At 38.9% G+C, this 22,258-nt stretch overlaps 1 protein-coding gene across 1 annotated transcript in view; it reads left to right on the top strand.

Annotated features, from left to right (window-relative positions):
- MDFIC2 (MyoD family inhibitor domain containing 2) overlaps positions 1–21,997 on the top strand; it is a 45,005-nt gene extending 23,008 nt beyond the window's left edge. Inside the window, exons 3-4 of the mRNA XM_033131780.1 lie at positions 10,769–10,990; positions 19,425–21,997. Of these exons, the coding sequence (XP_032987671.1) occupies positions 10,769–10,990; positions 19,425–19,684 (482 nt within the window). The 3' untranslated portion in view covers positions 19,685–21,997. The remainder of the gene's footprint in view (positions 1–10,768; positions 10,991–19,424) is intronic.
- The last annotated feature ends 261 nt before the right edge of the window (positions 21,998–22,258 follow it).

The raw sequence follows: 22,258 nt of genomic DNA, 5'->3' as shown, positions 1-22,258 counted from the left end.
GATCTATATGATCTATACACACAGAAGGAGTGTTGTTAACTGCCTAATTCCGTATAATGCAGGAGATAACAGAATTACCCATGAATCAAGCTGTGGAACAAAAATTTCCCAGAAAGGCAGAAAATATGAATAAAACATCTACCTCTTGTGACAGTGAAAGACTATCTTTTCAGATGTTGAAAATTTGAGATTTGAATCAAAGCTCTTTTCAAGTTGATAAAAAAATAAATTACTTTATTGATAAAACATAGAATTGGTCAGAGAACAGCAGGCAAATCCAATCACTGTTGGCATGTGTACAAATTGACATTGTCTTTCTGGAAAGCAATTAGTAAATTATATGAGAAATTAGAGCTTTAGAAATTTGACCATTAATTCAATAAGTCCTTTCCTATGAATTCAACCTGTAAAAACAAATAGATATATGAAAATAATGTTTGAAAATATTTATTATAGCAAAAATTGGAAACAATCTACATTTTAACTGAATGGAGGAATTGTTAAATAATTTATGACATACCATCCAAGAAATGCTATTGATTCTTTGATTCCTTTTTTGTTAAGAACATACGATGTCCCAGGTACTGTTCTACAATATAGCAATTAATTAATACAAACTTTTCATAAAGTTGGTATTTTAGTCAAGGGTAGAAGACACATATACTTCATACGCAAGTAAACTAATACATAAACAAAACATTTTCAGAATACTGAAAAGCACTATGAAGACCACAAAACGGTAATGTCATAGAAGTGGCTGGTGGTAAGAGCTTGGAACCAGTGCTGAATATCACTACGGTCACCTTCGAAGTACTCCCCTTGGGAAGCTATGCACCGATGCCAGCACCTAGTCAGTCCTTCAAAGTAATTTTGGAACTCTTTTTCTGGAATGGCCATCAGAGCTGTGGTCGTTCTACCCCTGATGTCCTGAACATCATCAAAATGTCTTCCTTTCAATATTTCCTTTATGTTCAGGTAAAGAAAGAAGTCACTGAGGGCCAGATCAGGTGAGTAGGGAGGGTGTTCCAATACAGGTATTTGTGAAAGAAGTCACTGAGGGCCAGATCAGGTGAGTAGGGAGGGTGTTCCAATACAGGTATTTGTTTACCGGCTAAAAACTCCCTCACAGACAGTGCCATGTGAGCTGGTGCATTGTCGTGATGCAAGAGCCATGAATTGTTGGCGAAAAGTTTAGGCCGTCTAACTTTTTCCGCAGCCTTTTCAGCACTTCCAAATAGTAAACTTGGTTAACCCTCTAGTTGGTACAAATTCATAATGAATAAGCCCTCTGATATCAATAAAGATTAGCAACATCGGTGCAGCAAGGTCATGAACTTAATCGTCAGCCCTTGTAGAAGATTTCTCAGCCTTGGCACTATGACATTTGAAAGCATATTCTTTATGGGTTCGTTTGTGGTGAAGGGGAGGGGTTCCTGTGCACTACAGGGCGCTTAGCAGCTTCCCTGGCCTCTACTCACTAACTGCACCCACCCCAGTCAACACCATAAAAGATGTCTCCAGTCATTGCCAGATGTCCTGCGGAGGACAAAATCTGCCGGTTGAGAACCACTGCTTTAGATTTAGTGTAAGGGAGAGTGTCTCTGCCGAGGTAACATTTGAGCTGAGACTTGAGTATATTTTTAATAATCTTTAGGATGCAGGGAAAGGCTCATGATATAATGGTAACATAAACTATAGTATATTCAATGAAATCCCAATATTGCTTTTCTTTTTAAATCCCTATCTAGATAGAAATTATAGCACAATGGTTAGGAACATGAACCTGGAGCCAGGCTGCCTTAGTTAAGATCCCAGCTCCATCATTTCCCAGTTGTGTGACTTTGGGTAAGTTATTCTACATCACTGTGCTCTTGTGCCCTCATCCAAAAAATGGGATGACACTGGAAGTACCTACCACATAAGGTTACTGGGAGTACTAAATGAGTTAATATATGCAAAAGGACTTAAAAGAGTTAGTGGCATATCTTCGCAGCACTATATATATCTTATATACATAATGCATAGTTTATATGCATATTATATATAATTAGAGTGAGTGACACCTTGGAAGCATTTTGTGTGTGTGTGTGTACATATATATACACACAAACATGTATAATATATATCATATGTATCATATATATTATATGTGTATATAACATGATATATACATATAATATATATTAATATATTCCAATCTAATACATAATATATATAGTCCAGATTTCATATATACAAGGTCTGACAATTAAGTTTGCGAACTTGTTACAACGATGTTGCTAACCTTTTTTGAAATCAGAGGAATTATTCATTATGAATTTGTACCAACTGGACAAACAGTTAACCAAATTTACTATTTGGAAGTACTGAAAAGGCTGCGTGAAAAAGTTAGACGACCTGAACTTTTTCACCAACTATTCATGGCTCTTGCATCACGACAATGCACCAGCTCACACGGCACTGTCTGTGAGGGAGTTTTTTGCCAGTAAACAAATACCTGTATAGGAACACCCTCCCTACTCACCTGATATGGCCCCCAATGACTTCTTTCTTTACCTGAAGATAAAGGAAATATTGAAAGGGAGACATTCAAGACATCAAGGGTAATATGACAACAGCTCTGATGGCTATTGTAGAAAAAGAGTTCCAAAATTGCTTTGAAGGGTGAACTAGGCACTGGCGTCGGTGCATAGCTTCCCAAGGGGAGTACTTCGAAGGTGACCATAGTGATATTCAGCATTGAGGTATGTAGCACTTTTTCTAGGATGAGTTCACGAACTTAATTGCCTGACCTCACATATATATGTGTATAGATAGATAGATAGATAGATAGATAGATAGATAGATAGATATCTCCCCAATATTTCCATTGAATTTTTGTGAAACAAATACAATAATGTGTTAATAATGGTAGAATTATAGGGGGTTTTAGTTTCTTTGTCTTTAATATTTTTCACAGCTTTATAGGTACAAATGCAAATGTTGCTTTAAAATCAATATGTATTTTAGCACAAAAGAGAATTTTTAGACTTTCACCAGGATCAACTGGCATATCAAGAACGGGGGAGGAAGACCTATGGAAGATGTGCTCAGAAAATCTGTCCCAGGGAAAATGAGTCAATTATCAACTAACAGCCAAAATACCCCACATTCAATCTGTCAGTCAGTTGCAGTCTTCTAAAATTTATTTAACACTTGCTTTCTGCCAGACACTGTGGTAGGTGCTGGGAAATCAAAGATGAATGGAGATGCATTTCCTCAAGGAGTTCATAACAGAAAGGGAAGGGGAATACATCCACAATTAACCTTAGTACACAATAACTAAAGTAGGGGCTATCCTGCGTTTAGCAACCCAGGTCCCTGGGAGCTCCCAAAGGGAACAATTCACTTCAATTGGAGTGAAGGGCATTGCAGGAAGCTCCACATAGGAGATGACACTTGCATTGGGCTTTGAGGGGTAAATTTGGAAAATGCAATCAGTGGGAGTTCTGGTTTTGAGCATACACATAAAGTGCCTTCTAATCTAATAACGGCAAGATCAATTACCCTGGAGAGAGGAAAGTCAAAAGGGACAAAAGAGTTATACTTCAGAAAAGTAGCTGGCTCTCATATTGGCGTGCCTTGTTTCATAAAGCAATTTGTGAACATGAAGTTTGACTACTGTGGGAATTAGGAGACATCAGTTCAAGTAGTAGCTCTGCCCCATGCCAACTGGGTAACCTTGGGCAGACCGCTGAAATCTCTGACCCTCCGAGCACTTTCTCATTCACGTGATAGTGATAATAACACTTTGCAAAACCGTCATGAGCCTCAGATGAGATAATGCAAGTAAGAGACTTTAAGTGACATGCAAATAGTTGGGATGAATAAATTGTCATGGTTTTAACATAATAGAGAATATTTTGTATAATTATAGTTTCATTTTTAACATTTATATTTAAACACAGTTAAAAAATCAACTGTATGTGTAATACCAATTATGCATGAGTTTATAGCCTGATTGGCTTCATTTTTTTCAGAGCCCTAAACCTATTACTAATCCAAGTGAATCAAGCTATAAAAACTGCTAACCAATTTTTTTCTGAGATAACATAATCTTTATTTCTTGAGACATTTCATACAAATATTAAAGTGAAGGTAACTGCATAAAAATGAAATGGAGACTCATAATTGCAAACTGTTTTCATGTCTGAAGAAGATTTAACCACCTCCTAGGACTGAATTGCTCCTTGTTACAGCTTTGGAGCTAGCTATAAAAGTATATCACTTAGCCTGTGTCTGTCTACAGGTGTAACATATAGTGGAGAGCAAAAGACAGGTAATTATCTAGAAGAGTTAGGCCAAAAAACCCACTTCAGACCCAAAAGTCTGAAGTTCCTTTGCGGGGATCAAGGAAGTTTGGGGAGGGGACTGTCTTCAACCTCCTCTTAGTTCTTTCCACCGTTTAATGCTTTTCACCTTGCACACTCTCTGCTGTTATTTCTGGAGAAATAATGTTCTTCTGCTTTTTCTCTTTTTTGAAAAAAGAGATTTACCAGGACTGATTGAAAAGGCTTAAAATGTGCTCTCATCACAGCTTTTGATAAACATTTCACCTGAGGTTTTTTAAGGCACAGTTTTAGTCAAAGTGCTACAGAAGACAACACAAAGCAAGGATACGAGTGCTGCTTTACTGCGAAAGTCCTCAAAGGACATCTCCCAACCAGAGCTGGCCTCTGAAAATTAAAGAAAAAAATGTCCAACATATTTGTCTTATTTATTCCTCTTCCCGCTCCCTCCCCAATAAAACATTTAATGAATCCAAGATTTTATTTTGTTCAATTGAACTAATGGGATATAACAATGGAACACTCACTAATTAGTTATTTCCATTCATTCCAAAAAGGTGAGAATATTTTAGGAAGCCCTCATCTCTCAGCTTGAGAAAAATTATCCCACTCGGCTTTGAAAAAAGAAAACGTGTTTCTTTGAGTATGCTTTTGTCACTACCGAGGATTTTATCTCCCAATTTTCATTATGTCTTTAGCCATACATCAGTTCTCAAATTTTACTCCATACAATAATAGTGCTCTATATATGTAGAAAATGTGATTCCAGCTCTTTCTAATAATTTTCAGCATGTTCAATCATGTTGAATGCTTTACTGTATTTTGTGTTTTGTATTATTACCTACCAAGCTGGTGAGAATATAGTCCATATAGTCTAACAATAACAACAAAAATTCATTTCTGACATTTGTGTGAACTTTACAAACTTTACATACAAAGGAAAACATATTTTTTCCTATACAGTGTCACTTCAACTAACTACTTTTGCTAACCTTACTTACCTGTTAATGGTTTGGTAGTATATACCTTAAAATTTCACTTGTCTGCTTTGATCTGATTTCAACCACAGATAATTACAATATTTAAATTCAAATTTAAATAATTGAAATTCGAAATTATAGTTTAAATTCAAGGGAAAATATAATTCACCATTGTAACTTTAAACATGGTCCACACATTTGAAATACTAAATCACCTTAAATGTTTTGGTCTAGAATTAACATTAAAATCATTTCTTAAAAGTTTATCTAATAATTTTCATCTGGGCTTGTGGAGTTTACCATTCAGAAGAAAAATCTTAAGAAAAAGCTACCTTTTTCAGTGGGCGATTTGGCAATAGATTAGATACGTTAACTGAGAACAAGAGAATGTGAAAATATCCAGGTACTAATGAGCTATTAACACTTTTTGTCTGTGTGTTTTGTTTAGCTTTTTAAAATGAGTAATATAATCAGAAGAATATTGTTGAAAACATCATTTTGATGTCAGTGTAGGAGATGTTTTGGGGAGGGTTGTCACTACAGTTGACACTAATGACTCCTGAAACAGTCCAGATTTCAGAACACATGATTAAATCTGAGGTGTAGTTTGGGGAATGAAAACGCAGAGTTGGACTTGGGAGATATTTAGAAGGAAGGATAAATAAGAACTTGTAAATAAACAGTTGGAGGGATGGGACAAATCAAAGAGTATTTTTAAGTTTAGGAAATGGAAAAATAAAAAGAAATTGAATTGTGAACTCTTCAGTGATATACAGAGTTATCCAGTTTGGGAAAAAGAAGGAGGGGCTTAGTAGGAAGAGACATAATAATTGAAAGGATTTGGCTGATACATCAAATAAAATATCCCGTAGTCAGTTACAAGCGTGTGACTGAAATTTGTGATGCCTGCAGGCCTTGTGACCAGGACTATTCGTTTTTCTTACTCAGTTTCCCCAGCACTTAGCACAGGGCCAGGTGCACAGCTCCTGCCTAGGAAAGTGGCCGCTGGCTGGCTGGCACTCTGCGTAGAGATTTGGGGGCCAAGTTCACAAAGAAAATAATGAAGTTGTGAATACGAACAATACAATCTTGAAGGTTAGGGTACAAAGAAAGAAATTAAGAGGACAAAGTCTTGAAGGATAAATATAGTGGAGAGCTGGAGGGGAAGAAAAGGGAACCAGTAATAGAGACAGGGAAGGTTAGTAAAGAATTAAACCAAAAGAGAAGGGGAAGGGAGGGGAGGGGAGGAATAAACAAGAATAGAATCAGAGGAGCCAGGGAAAAGAGGTGTGTGTGTGTGTGTGTGTGTGTGTGTGTGTGTGTGCGCGCGCATAGATTTCAGGCTCACACTTATAACTGACCATTGGATAATTTATTTGACCTACTGGCCAAATCCTTACAATTATGTCTCTTTCTACTGAGCCCCTCATTCTTTTCCCCAAACTGGGTACCTCTCTCTCTCTCTCTCTCTCTCTCTCTCAACATATAGATATAGATATAGATATACAGAGAGAGAGAGAGATCTATATAGAGAGATATTCAAAGAATACATGGATGCAAATATTATAAAGTCACCTTTACTGAACAAAAATGAAAATCATTAAAATGTTCCCTTAATAACTTGAAGTAAATAAATTAGTAGTTTCTGTCACACTGATTCACCTATTGCATGTGGATATTCAATAAATTGTAATTGAATTAAGTTAATAACATTTGCTAAATGGTAATAAATAATTAACTGTATTTTTTGTTATTTATGTTTATACCCATTGGTTCTGCAATTACTTCTAGCCCAAAAATGAATTTTTTATTTAATTGACTTTATTTTTTTCCCTTAGAAATGCAGTTGAGCTTCTAATTGTGGTCCTAATTTTAGAGAAAAAAGTTATTTTCTCTGTTAATATCAAGACCTCTCTATAACATCCCTTATACAGTTTCACGTGTTCCCTGTTTAATTCCAAAAGTTTTCTCTGAAGAAGATGTGATACCACTTTTCATGTGTTTCTCCTTTTAGCTTATGCTCCTTTATAATACTTTGGGTACAGTGTCAAATAACATCACAAAATAAGGGATCTGGGAAAATCATTGTTAGCATGCTATCTATAAAAGACGGAAGATGTCAGAAACATTCACTGAAGATTGTGACTCACTTCAGATGTCAGGATTCTGGATTTAACAGACTGGGTTCTGAAGCGTGTGTATGTCAGATGATTTTCTAATGAGCAACAGCTAGTTCCCACTAAGGAGTGAAAAAATAAAAATATAAACAGACATATAGAATTAAAATAACTTTATGAATGGCAGTTTAACTTCTCCATAAAATTCTCTCAGTACAAGCCCAGTGTCTCCAAATGGTTGCTTAATGTAGCACACCACTAAGATTCAAATGATATACGAGTACTTAAAATTGCCACAAAATTAAAAAGAATCATACACCACTTGGCTGTATACAGTATTCCCTGCATGTTCGTACATACCAGTAACCTCCATCCAACTTTTTTTTTGTTGCTGAATTACTTTGTGCAAAAGCAATTTGAATTCCATGCAGCCTGACTACGTGTGATAATTTGAACTGATTGTTAATGAATTCTGTGAGTAAATAGCTGCTGCAATCTCCATACTCATCAAGCTTCCGTTATATATCAGCTCTTTCTGAGCCGCTCTGTGATGTACAGTAGTAAGTCGCTGTACGTGAAGGGTACGTACGGTTCCCTGAGTGTACGAGAAGGTAGTCTTGCTTTGCTAAGATGGCTCAGACGGCTCAGAGAGGGGCATGTTTGTAAAGGTGATTTTGAGGCTTGGTTTTGGGTAGGTGACACATCATGGGATTTAGGGTGAAAAGGGTTTTGCTTATGTGCCATCTTAGCAACTAGAGAGCAGAGATAAAAGCTAAGAACAAATTAGAGGAAATGCTGTATAAGGTAAAAGACAGGATAAGAGAAAACTTTTGGAATCCACCAGTCCTGGGTTCAAATCCCAGTTCTACCCTTTGCTAAAGAGGAACCCTTGGGCAACTCATCTAAATAAACTCTCTAAGCCTTGGTTACACTCATTCATCTGTTAACTAGGGATATGAATTCATTCAGTTCCCATCTGCTCAGGGAGACTGACAACACCTAGAGTGTTTTTTATGCTTAAGTTAAACAAGGTATGTAAGTGGTAACACAGAGCTGGACATAAATGCATGCAACTGTGTGTGTGTATAAGCCGTGGTTCGCTTTTCAACCTGGGCGATTTTGCCCCATAGGGGAAATTTGGCACTATCTACAGAACTTTTTGTTTGTCACAATCTAGGGCGATAGGGGCTGCTGGCATTTAGGAGATAGACGAGGACAGGGGTGCTGCTAAACATCCTACAGTCTCCCCAGGACAAAGAGAGACCCGGCCCCAAAAGTCAATGCTATCTGTTTGTGACATTAGCCGGTTACTGGACAGTTTGTACCCGAGTAAGAAAAATAAACTATTGTTATCATCACTTTATCATTAATTTGGGGAATCTCTTTTGGGTTATAGGAAGCGCAGAGCTTCCCAATCTGTTGAGCTAATTCTATCCATTTAATACTCTGTTAATTGTTATCAACAATAGTTGTTTTCCTAAACCCCTATTTCTGCCAATCCTTTTTAGGGTGAATCAAACTGCAACCACGAGATTTAAGGCCAGCAGCATAAGGGGTACAGAAAACAAATTAAACACTGTTGAAAGCCAAGGCTGTTTGGAGGCTCAGAAAGAGATGAAAGTGGCCTGAAACAATGTGTGCAGCGTCCCGGTGGCTCCCGTACCAGTTAGGCGTCATTGGAGAGCAGCTATCTCAAGACTGGTTTCTGAAAACCAGTGACGCACAGATCGGCGTGCTGTTCTCTCCCTTTCTCCTCTCCCCAAAGCAGAAGGCCCCTGTGGCAGTGGCTCCAAATTTGTCTGCATATTGAAGTCACCTGAAGTGCTTCAAAAATCCCCCAGGGACGGTGCGGGGCAGGGGATGTCTGAACTTCAAAAAATTCCAAACTTTTAAAAGTTTTCCTGGGTCATTTTACTCTGTAGCCAGGTCTGGGAAACACTGTCTTGCGAGGTAGGACCTAGTAGAGATTTCCATCTACCCCGAACTAAGAAGAAACTTTGGAAAGAATGATGAAAAGGGACTTAGCAAGAACCTATTTCTTGCACTGAGGTGCGTGAGCACAGTAAAATCAACTCAGGCTGCCAGCTGTATTCTTTATTCCAGTCACTCAATGAGCATTATTGAAGCAGGCATTGGGCCAGCAATGGAAACACAATGCTGTCACATTCACCTCACCACCTCCCCAAAGTGCCACCAAGTCACCAGGACTGTTGCTTGTTGAAGTCTTAAGATGTCCCCAGGAGTCAGCCTAGCTGCATGTTTGAGAATACTCTGTTTCGTGTTTTCTCTATCTTAGGATTCTTGTTTAATGCATCTAGATAAGTAATAATGTAAGTGCCCCACACCCAGTCTGCTTCTGTCTCTGAGAGGCTTCATGATATGCTTCTTTCTAATACCTTCTTCAATACTGTGACTTAAGCAGTTACTTTTTGCTAACTTGTTGGATGCTTGTGAGAGCCAGGAACCGTGCCTGTGTCATCACCACTGCATCCTCACTGCCCAGCCCACTACCTGTCACATAACAGACCCTCAATTATCATGTACGAAGGAATGACTAAATATGGCAGTTCTAAAATACCTGACGGCCCAAAGTCTTCTCAGCCTTCTCTATGCCTCTCCAAACCAGAATCTCAACCAAGCACTTTGCTAGAGGTTCCCTGAACATCTCCAGTAATTGTGCCCAGTGATTATATGGAAATACAGCATGTTTCCAAAAAGCACACTACAGCCCTCCCCCCAAGCCCTATAGACTTTCACCGGAATAGGGAACCTAAAAAACACCAAAGCAGAGAAAAGGGTAGCAACTTGGCGTCTTTGAGGGCAGGAGTAGAGATAAGCGTGTCAACTATTTCGTTATAACCACTTTTCTTACACAGGGGAGAAAACTGAGGTTTGTAGAAACAAAGAACTAAAACAACCTGATTGAGGTCACATCCCATTACTGAGAAGTGCTGCTCAGGATGGCGACCCCTTGACTGCGTCCCCAACCCATAAAACACAATGACAGTAAGCTGACAACACACTATCAGATTTTATTCATCCAAATGGACAAATTCCTTGATTCTCTCCACCTATCATTAGAAAACCCACAGTTGAAATAACTGTCACAAATTACTATGATAGGTAAAACTCGGAATGTGTGTAAAATTTTATAATTACTGCACTCTTTTATTCTTGTGTTTTCATTCACAATTTCCTGCTCAATAATGCTTCATTCTTTTTTTAAAAAGACTTTATTCTTATGAAAGTCTAGAATGTAAAATTTTCAAAAATGTCCATTCTTAGATTACTAGATTGTGTCAACTCTAGTGGGTTTGTGTATGTGTTTTCTTTTTTCATCTAGATACCCAACTTACAAATGAAAAACATGCAGAAGAGAAACCCATGAATGCTATCGTTATAAATTCCGTATCCGAATTCAATATCACAGATGGACCAGGCAAGGAAACTCCCAGTGAGAAAAAACTGTCAGAACGCAGCACATCACTGTCCTCCCTTGAAGAATGCCAGACGAGATTTTCTTACCTTCAAACTGATACTTCAGTTCATCAGAGAGAGACTGATGGTATGTTTCTCAGAATCAACCCATCTCTAAATAAAGCTCCCCAGCCCCCAACCCCTGTAAAATCATCACATATGCTGTTAGGGAAAAAAAGGCTTTATTAATATTAAAGAGGAAGACTTGGATTTGAAAACCCTGGTGAATGACACATGTCAAGGTCACTTTGCAATTACGAGGTACTTGGCAGATTGTTTGCTCTCAACGCTGGAAATCAGAGGCAATGTGTTTTAAATAGCTGGGGTGAGGTGTAATCATTCTTGCTATGGGGCTACGAAATGGATAAAGAAAAATGCAAACTTTCTTTTCTCAGGTCTGGGACTATTAGCACAAGACTCTAGGCAGAAAGGAGAAGGAGGCAGAGTGAATGCTATTGAAATGCTGGAAAGGTATAAATACAGACTATGTAAAATATCAAGATGCTTACTCAGCAACCTGTGACAAAGGGTTGGTTCCTCTCGGTGGTAGTATCACTTCCTAAGCTCTCTGATCAGTGCAAACCTACACCCAACCATCCCTGCATGTGACAGAAAAGCCAAGTTCCATTGTAACGCCAATTTCAAATTGGTTTAGCACTGAATGATCAGCATAGTCAAGTTCAAAGTCATGGACTCCATATAAATTTTACTCAGGCTAACTTCGCAGTGACCTTTACAGGAGACATAAACCATTCAAGAATTTTGAAGTGTTCAATATCTACATTTGCATTTAAATAAAGCTAGGAGGTGATTCTCAAAGGAAAATGTACTAGGGTATAGTTTCTGGTCTATGTTTAAATTCATATTTACTTTTTCAAAACAAGGAAAAAAAATTAAATAAACTCTGTATGAGAGAAACTTTGGAATCACATCAGTTTCAGTCCTGGCTCTGAAATGTATTAACTGTATAACACTGGGTACGTTTTTACCATCTCTGCATCTTAGCCTCTGAGTTATATGAGGGAGCTAGTCACACACCAGAGGGTGTTTTCAAGATCACATGAAATAACTAGTGTAAAGCAGCCAGTACACAACATGTCACATAATATATGTTCAATTTTTGCTTTTATTATGATCGCAGTTTTAGAAAGTGAGGGAGGAGAAGATTTCTAGCACATGTTACATACATACTGTCTTGTACAAGCGTTGTCATGGATTCTTTAGACCAGAAGCTGCAGACACAGTTGCCTGCGGTTGCCAGGAGACAACGTGAATAATGAAGTAAACGAGAAGTAACAATAGGGATTGGCGAGGGCTGTGGCCAGGTGAAGAGCCCTGCCTCTGCTCAGCTCCAGCTAACTGTTGCCGGAAGGAAATGTAGGCCCAAAGCTGCCAGATGTAGAGTGCTTTGTGAAATCTCTAAAATTTTAAGTGCTGCCAATAGTTCTATTTCTTTTATGAAGCCACAGACACCCCCAATTACACACAGCTTTGGGCCAACTCTGGCCTGTAGACTGCCGGGTTACAACCCCAAATCCAAGATGCTCATGTTTCTGGCTTTGTTAGAGTTTCACACCAATTAAGAAAATAGGCAAAAAAAAAAAAAAAAAAAAAAAATAGGCAATACAGGAGAGTTCTCTGAAAAACATTTTGATGCCAGAGCATTTTATCAGAAAGTATTATGCATGCTTGGATCTTACTGGTAATGGATCTTGGTTGTTTGATCCCAGAATTAGAAACCGCCATTGCACAGACTCACACCGTAGAACAGAATGCAGCTCCAGAACCACTCTGATCTGTCCTGGGAGGGGCCAGTGAGACAAGCGTGACACCTGAACCCTTATATTCTCAGGGAAGGGCCAAAGTGACTACTTCGTTAAAATAGCAACTGATACGCAGGACCCTCATTCAGGAAAAATAACCAATTATTCTTTCTTCAAAAGAGAAAAGGAGAATCATGAGGACAGTTGAATTAGATTATTTTCTAAAGGCCTGGACTAAGGCCAGTACGACACAGGAAATTCTGGTTTTAAGCTAACAGGATAGATAATAACCCACCCTTCCTTTACCACATTGTAAAAAAATCCTCCCATCGAGGTAAGAGCTTTTGGTACCTGGATAAAAAAGAGAATAAAAAACCCAGACTAAGGCCGCAAATAACGATGAGAAACTCTCATTCTCCTAAAAAATAAATATCAAGGAAATCAAGAGTTAAGTCAGACTCACTTGATTTCAGAGAATTTTTGATAGTAATTAATTTAAGGATGTAGAAATTGAGAGCTGGGGTCATTGTTTGTACTGAGATAAATACAGAAATATCTTTCAGGAACAGCAGGAGAAACAGAAGGGAAAAGAGAAGATTGCATCCACTTTCATGTAGTTTGTGGTTAATTTATTTTCAAATGTATAAATGAGTGCATAGGAATGGATGCTTAATTGCTAATATCTATTATTTATATACATTGCCCCACTTAAAGCAGGATGGAAAAGCCTCACACATGCAGATTTTGTAAAATGTGTTACATCCATTAGCACAGTTCATGGCGTGTGCTCTGATGGGAATTTAAAAGGATCTTTACTGCACATCACGCACTATATGCTGCAACATTACTTTATTATTAAATCGTGGCTCGTCCTGTGTGGTCCCTTTCCCAAATAAAATGGAAAAAGTCCAGAGCACTATTTGTGTCTCTGCTTCTGTTTCTGTGTTCTGATTGCAAAAGCATCCCCGTGGATAATAAAACCAGGGATACACATGATATGAGAAAACAGCCTCCTTAAGAAGGATCCTGAGAATATACTTAATTGATGTATAATTTTGAATTTGAGACATCTCATCCAGGTGGAAGAGGGAAATCATAAATACAAGATACCTCAAAAGAATAGTCTTAATTACACCATGGACTACTGAATAAAATGATTACATTTTCTACACAGTAAATTTCATACAATTAAATGCAGTAGTGTCACCTTATAAAATGTTTCAATTTTATAATTATTTCAGTTCATTTGCTCAGAAAAAAACATAAGCACAAATTTACTAAGTATCACCCAAATCTAGTCATTCTAGATCTAAAGAACTGACTTGAATGTTAGTTGTGCTTGTCTGAATTTAAATACATCTTGACATATTTAAGTAGCTATTAAAATTGATAACATCAGGGGTGATACCCCAGCTAGAAAATGACATTCAGTCATACTTCATTTATTCGCATTCTACATTACAGATTCAAAAAAAAAAAAAAAAAAAAAAAACTTAACGTTAGAGTGGGAACCAATTTTTATACTTTTTAACCAAAAACTTTTTGTAGTCAGAGACATTTTATCATGAATCTATTATTATGCCAAATTCTCTGTGATAGCACATTAACTGTTAATTAGAATACTGGATTTGGACCAGGCTCATTTTGCCTTTTTTTCTTACTTTGTCTTGGGAGGAGGAGAAGATGGGTGGTTGTTGTCTATCTGGAGTCATTCTGAAAGAACTATATTCTTGCTTCTTTGGATAATGATTCTCAAAGTAGCAGGTAGTTTATTTCTGGAATTGAGGAAAGCTACAAGAACTACAGTTCGCACTAAAGCTGCCTCTTCTTGCTCCCTCCCCAAATCCTGGGCATCCTGGTGGCAAGACAAAAGCTGGGAGGGCAGACTCAGGAAGCACAGGGCCAGGACCACCAGGCTGATATTTGCAGAAACTACTTGTCTTGTGGACTTTTCCACTATAATTAAACATGATTCTTTCTCATGAGGCAGGTTCTCCCTCGTAATTATCTAATCCCCAGTTGTACATTTAGCACCTGTGGAGCCTGCATTAGTCCTTCAGCATCGTTAGGGTATCATTTAGCACATTACTGCTTTGATGTCCTAAAAGTACCCTAGGGGTGTGGAAAGGAAATGACACAACCCTGAGAGGGCTTTTGTCATGGCTTCTAGTTCACAGCTAAATACCAGCGTGGCTGTAAGAAGGTAAGACATGGAGCAGTGCAATGGGCACTCTGAGAGCAGTGATCCGAGACCTATGCCAGGACACGAGGTGGCTCAATAAAGGAAATGTAATATACACGGACTGTGGTACAAAGGCTCTAGGAGAGCTGAAGAGCCAAGTGAGGGGACAGTGAGGCCACCCAGAACTTAGACAAAACATGAAGGCTCTGCCACCTCTTCTCTTGGTCCCTCCAGGCCACCAGGAGGCCACCAGCACCAGCATAAGCTCATAGGCCACTACTCACTAGTTATCACACAGACCACTAGTAAGTGGAGTTAGCAGGAACCACAGAGAGATGGGCATTCAGAAAGAGAGAAAACCAGGAGAAGATATGAACACTGCTTGACGCCACTCAAAGCCGAGCACGAGAAGGGGAAATACCCCAGGCTTTTCCTTTTTCCACCCTCCCATTTCCCATCACTGCCCCCTATTGGCTGAAACTAGCCAGCAGCCTCTTAACAGAACCTGGACAAAGGAACCTACCGGTCTTGGAAATACAGAGCAGAGCAGGGTAAGAGCAAGAGAGCAGGCCATCAGTGCTCAGTAAGTGCATGCTCAAACATGACAGAAGGAAGGTTAGAGTATTTTGAAGGGCAGGCCAGGCTTCAGAGTTAAGAGCCCTGAAGGAGACAGTCTGGATGCAAATGACAGCCCCACCATTTCCTATGTTTCTCAAACTCCCTGAGCCACAGTTTCCTCATCTATAAAACAAGAATAATGGTACTCAACTCAGGGTTACTTCAAGACCTATGTGAGATGTGCATAAAGTGTAGAGGACTGCAACTTTCCTTTATGTTAAACAGTAGACACATATAATAATGGGGAAGAGAGAGCATGGACTTTGGGTCCAAAGAGACTTAGATTTGAATCTCTGCTCCACAACCTTACAGTTGAGAGATTTAGGAGTCAGTGACGACTTCTGAGCCTTAGTCCTTCCATCTAAAAAATGGGGACTACTTTATTTATCCCTTATTATTCATTTATTCATTCATTCAACAGAAATAAACTTTCTTGTAACTTAGGTTCTAGTAGGGGAGAAACTAATTAACAGAATAATTAGTTTCGTATTATCCTGTGGTTAGTGCTATGAAGAAAAAATAAAGCAGGGTGCTATGAGAGTTTCAGCAAGGATGTGATTTAAGATGCTTTAAGCTAAAGATGCAAAGGTTGAGTAGGAGTTAGGTAGGGTTGTGAGGGGAGAGTATGCAACATAGGCCAACGGGCGGGCATGTGCAAAGGCCCTGAGTTGGGCGCATCCCAGGAACTAAACTTTTTCCAGTGTGGCTGGAGTGCAGTGAATAAGAAGGAGAGCAGGACTGGCAGTCAGAGAAATAGGCAGGAACCTGATCACGCAGGGGCTTGTAGGCCGTCGCAAGGATTTGGCACTTTAAAGAGAGAGTTGTTCTCATTTAAGACTAAAAAGATCATAGTCACTGATGAATTTGAGGTGGGCTCATGAAAGTAGTGTCCTCCATAGGAGACTGTCACTGTTGATGTGGTGGTGGCTGGTGGTGGCTCGAACTAAGATGACGACACTAGATGTGCACAAGGCTGATGGGTTTCAAGTATGAGTTTGAGATCGAATCAGCAGGGCTCAGTGAGGAATCGTTGGGAGAGTCCGATCACGAAGAAGAAAATGACATGAATGTGTCCCAAGTTTCTTCTGAAGTCATAGGAGTGTCCAGCAGCCATTCACAAGAGAAAGCTGGAGGAGGGACAGGCTTTGGAATGGGGGCAAGAGGGAGGTCCATGACACAGCTTGGCCTTGGTACGCGTGAGGCGTCTTGAAGACACTGTAGAAGAGATGCGAAGCAGGCGGTTGTTGCGTGGCAGACTCTTTAGGACGGGCTGAGGGGCGGGGCTATGGTCGTGGGCTATGGCTTTGACTACCATGTTCATTAAACATGTTTATTAACCATATTTATGCCCCAATAAATAGTGTAGGGAAAGAAAACACACCCATTCAGGAGAAGGGGAAGCCCCACTCTCTTTTCAAAGAGTTGTACATTTTCCTCTGAATTGCTTATGTTACTTTTGTGCAAACAAAAAGTGGCCATATGCAAAACAGTTTAGCCTGCTCATGTAGAATTATTTAATATGCCTTTTAGGAAAAGTGTGGAACACACTTGAAAGTTGGGAAAAATCTGTTTTCAATTCATTAATGTTGCCGTGTTTTTTTGGGCAACAGTCACCGCCTTTTATAACCAAATAAAAAGGACTGACTTAGAAAAAATGGACTCTATTCTCAAGTGCAAAATAGAAGGGTGGAAGGAAACAAATGCCAATTTGGCCAATGGATTAGGCCAAAACATTTTTTTTATAAATAAAATTTACGGTAGACATCAGAAGCAGAGAACTCCAGAGTCTGCCAACTTGCAAAGACATTGGCAAGAGGAATTGAACCAAAGGTTATGTGCCCTCAGGAAATTATAAGGCGCTTTTACAAACAAGTTCTTCACACTCTGATAGGAAACACCAGCTCCTATCTTCACAAGTCACCCTGCACCCAACCCGACTTACCTCCATGCCGAACTTGCAACATTGCATCTACAAATGACAGGATCTAGTGGGATCCTTTTTCTATGGTCATGGCTGAGTAAGTCTCTTGAGCCTCCAGCCTACGGGATCATGGAGCATTTGCCTAGAATATTTTCCACCGAGAGGCTCTTCTTTGCCAGGGATTGCGGTAGCAGCAGTCTTGGCATTGGTAAAACCTGATGAGGTTTTATGCCCCAGATCTCTGACCGCCAGCACGCCCTGCTCAGAAATGCATACGCAAAATAGAGTCTATGTACTATGCTAACTTACTCCTGACTTTTTGTGGGTGGTTTGTGGTGACTTACAAGATATGGGTGAGCTGGCCACATGCTAGAAGCTGGCTCGAAGTGAATTAAAATACACCCAGTCTGGCAAAGAGAGGAGAACGGACACCATAGAGGTATTATGGAATCTGCTGCCTGAACTATAAATATTAAGTAATGGCCACAGCACCTGCAACAATATATGGCAATTAAAGTAGTCGTAAAAGTCATGATGTGGTTCTTTACCACCGGCTTATTGAGAAGAAAGGAAAGGAGGGCGGGAAGGAGGGGCTGGGATGCAGGGAGGGAGGGGCAGAGGGAAGAGGAAGACTTCTGTTCGCCCATATGCAGGACTCCCTCCCTTTAGACATTGATACAGTGTTTTCAAAAAGAAATTAAGATGGCTCTCTTTAAAATATTTGTTCTCTTTCAGAGCAAGTTTCCGTGTGCTTTCTTCTCTCTTAAAGATTAACAAGTATATGAACAGTAAAAGAAAGAAGTTTTCTGAAAACTATTGTTACAATTAAATGAATGAGACTCTAAGAACTTAGAAAAGTCTCGCAGACGACTCAGACAGCAACGTCTCTCCTGCAGGCTTGTACAGGCTCAGTCGAGAGAAGTCCGTAAACCAACAATTATTACATTCTTATTGGGAAAAAAATAAATCCTTAAGAAAGTCTAACTTTAATGGATTGATAAGCCCATCAGGAGTGGGACATTTTTCTCCAATTTATGCTAGAATGCTACTTTCAACCATCAACAATTTTCAGGACACTGATTTTTAAATAATTGGATATGTCATGTGAACACTTACATAGGTTTTACAAAACCCTCACATGTTTTTGACTTTAAAAAAAAAGGAAAGAAAAGTTATAATTTTAACAAGAGAACTGCTACATCTTCTAACTAATTCCCTTTATGGAAACAAAAAATATAATAATCTATAACCCATCACAGCTGTTTGGCAAGAATTACCAATTACCTTCAATTCCTTAGAGATATTTTTTCAGATTTTTACAAGTCTGAGTAGTAAATTTTTAAACTGATTTTCTTAAAGAGGATTGATAAGATTTATACCCTTTTAGGAATATAATGACGTATTTCATCTAACCTGGATGTAAAACCAAGGTTTTATATAACTGGAGGAAAAAGGAGACAGGGATTAAAACTAAACTACAACCAAGAAAAAACTGTGACTATTTAAAAAATTATTTATATTAGGTTTTGAAATGTGTTTTTTTCACTTGAATTTGAATATGGGTGTGGCAAATTTATGGGACTCCACATCAAACCAACAAGAAAGCCTTGTGACAAGAAGTTAGAAATCTGTAGTCTCTCCTTGTCTCCTTGCTCCTGAATGCTCCTGCGCATGGGGAGGACCTGCTATTTTTCTGACAGTTGAGAAGTTTCCAGATGCACAGCTAATTCTGGGGCTTCCCAGCCCCTCTGCAGACAAAGTAAAAAAAGGAGTTTAGAAAAGTGACAGCCCTTTAAATAACCATATTATGTGGAATCAATAGGAAATGCTCAAGAAGTTAATAAAGCAATTACTTAAATAGAGTGAGTACTGCATGGGGGTTGGGGCATGGGAGAGAATATGGCGCACATTACTCCTAATGTGGATGAATAATTAAGAGCTGGCGATAAAGCTATCACGCACACCACTGCACATGCCTACCTTTCATAGCTGAGCCCACATGCGCCACTAGTAATTGTCTTTCTTCTTCTTTAAACAGAGGAGTGTGCCTCCCTTATCCTCACCTGTCTGTTTTGCCAGTTTTGGGATTGTCTCCTGATGCTCCCTGACACCTGCGAAACAGTGTGCACCAACCTGTGCTGCCCCTCTCACAGGTACCACCACACCTCGGACGAAAGCCATTCTCGGAATGATTGCAACTGCAACTGTGACATGGATTGCAGCCTTTTTGAATCTTGCCACGAGACCAGTGAGTGTCTGGAGCTGGCCATGGAGATTTCAGAAATCTGTTATCGCTAATGCAGTGAAGTAACCATGTTCCAACAGACCCTTTGGCCTCACAGGGAGATTCCATTACAGTAAGACTGATTTCCCTGTGCTGAAATGTAAGGGTTGTGCACATTTCTTGAATGCTATAGACCATTTTATTCTACACCTGTCTGGGAAAGCTAGTATTGTCAACTCAATGGTCTCATTCCAAATTTCACAACTGCATGGCTCGCTGAAAAATAAGATCTTGACCACATGTGATGAACAAATCTTAAATACGTCTTAAATGCCATAGGTACAAGATGTTTCCTGACTATACAACAGCATGCTAAACCGCTCGGTGTCACTGCACTCATTGGCTTGCATCATGGATTCCATTTCATTCACAAATTCAGGACAAATTAGTGCATTCGTTTAGAATTGACATATATTAGCTTGTCTTTCTAATGGACTCATGCATAAACATTATGCATTGTTGGTTATTATTAATAATGTATTGTATAACATCATTTTGTAATTAAAAATTTATTTATACAGTCTCTTAAAATTCACTTATATGTACAGTTTAGGTAGGAAAGGGAATTAAATGAATTAGAAACCATGTTCCTGTAATTACAACAGATGTCTTTAAGACATCTCCAGTGAATTTTGAATATGATGTACTTTGAGAGAGTACTATAATTCTAGGCCATATTATTATATGTCTATGACTATGTCATAACAGGTTATGCATTTTCTTAATTTGTTATAGAAAGGCTCTTCTTCATCTAATGAGCATAAATGGGAATTATGTGCAAGTTTCATGAAAATGACCCCAGATAATCAATTCTTCATTTTCCTCATTTCTATTTGTCAGGTACAATAAGCAACAAGACATTAAACCAGGATCAGTTCATCTTACTACACTATCACTTGTATAGGCAGCCCACAGAAATACATGTGCACATATTTACTCAGCACTGGAATGTCCTAATACAGCATGTGCTTTTTTCTTTTTCTGATAATTAAAGTATTAAATGATTATGTTGAACACTTCCTCATACTTACAATTTTTTGAAAAATATGTGATATAAATTAGGAAGTAATTTCCAACTCAACCAAATTCAAACAAAATATTTGGGGAAAACACATGTAGGTTGAAGTTACTTTGGAATCTTCTTTACTGCCTGTAGCCATGACATTACTCATTAATGTGCGCTTATATATTCCCACGGCGATATGGCAACATATTCATTAAACACACAAAAAAGGATAATATATCAATAACCAAACAAAAAAAACAAAAGTGAAGTGGAGAGTTGAGGGAACGTTTTGCAATCTAGGCAAACAACAAAAGACTTCCAAGTACCGGTTTTGCTTGACTTAAGTAATTTCAGACGAAAGCAACATTTGTTTTGTGTCTGTAGTAAACAAACACGTTTTTCTATTCTGCAGTAAATTCCTCCAAACACTGCAAACTATCAATGTTTAGAACAGATTTTTAGGTTGCCTCTCAGAAGACACTTGCCAGCTCTTGTCTTGCTCCTGAGAGCGCAGTGTATCTGTGGTTAATGCCATTTCCTTCCTCTTGACAATCATGTTATTCACAGACCAGTCATGTGAGTGCCCCACATTCCTCATGAAACACTTCAGTCTCCCTGCTTTTCAGAAGCTAAGAGACATCCCTATACTCTGTGCATTGAACCTGCAGATCATTGTGGAGGAGTAGAACACGAAGGGTCCTTCAGGCTGTTCTTAGCCAATATTCTTATTTTCATAAGAGAAATATAGGCCCCAAGAACTGATCTATCTGAGACCATGCAGTGAGTGAATGGCAGTATCAGGAACTCGAACCGGTAGTCTAATTCTTGAAGTACCCTGCACCACTTCCTAACTCTCCACTTCTTAGTCCAGCTGGTACACAGTGGTACAGCTGTTCCCATGGTTCAAATATTAAAATACCAGCAGACTGGCTCATAAATTGTTATACCTTGAACCTCCTTAGTGCCTGCCCCATGCCTACAGCCACCCTTGCCCCTCTCCAAGCACCCACCCACCTCCCCATGGTCCAGTCACTAGAAGAAGCCCACCTGAGCCTGCAGGAGGTCTCCGGGATCCTATCTCAATAACATGGTACTGGGCATCATTGATCAGGTCATGCGATGTTGGTGTTAAATATTTTCACCATCATCCCTTATTCTTTCTCGTCTACCTACCCTCAAATTGTACAAAGATTATGCATTTTCGATGTGAATTGGATGCTTGTCAATTAGAGGCATAAATATCACCAGGTCTTATTTTATAACGTGGTCAGAATATTACATGATCTTTCTGTGGCCTCTCTCCCTGGTTTGCTAACTTGTTCCCTACTTTCAGAATTCGCCATGCTATAACAGAAAGGGTCGGTTATACAAAGTGTGAAATTTCTTTTCTTTATAACCAATAATAAAATATCATCCTTTTTGCAAACATGAATGGCTCTTTCAATTGAATTCTTACACAATAAAACATGCGTGGCTGGGAAAATGCAATTGCAGAGATAAGATAGATGAAAAAGGAATGTGGTTATTGATTAAACACAAATATCAGAATCTGAGAAGGATCAGAGTTTTTCTGCAATGATGA

The sequence above is a fragment of the Rhinolophus ferrumequinum genome, chromosome 17 (genome assembly GCF_004115265.2).
Source record: "Rhinolophus ferrumequinum isolate MPI-CBG mRhiFer1 chromosome 17, mRhiFer1_v1.p, whole genome shotgun sequence".
Lineage (NCBI taxonomy): Eukaryota > Metazoa > Chordata > Mammalia > Chiroptera > Rhinolophidae > Rhinolophus > Rhinolophus ferrumequinum.
The sequence above is the reverse complement of the archived record's forward strand: the minus strand, read 5'-3'. Positions and strand labels throughout refer to the sequence as shown.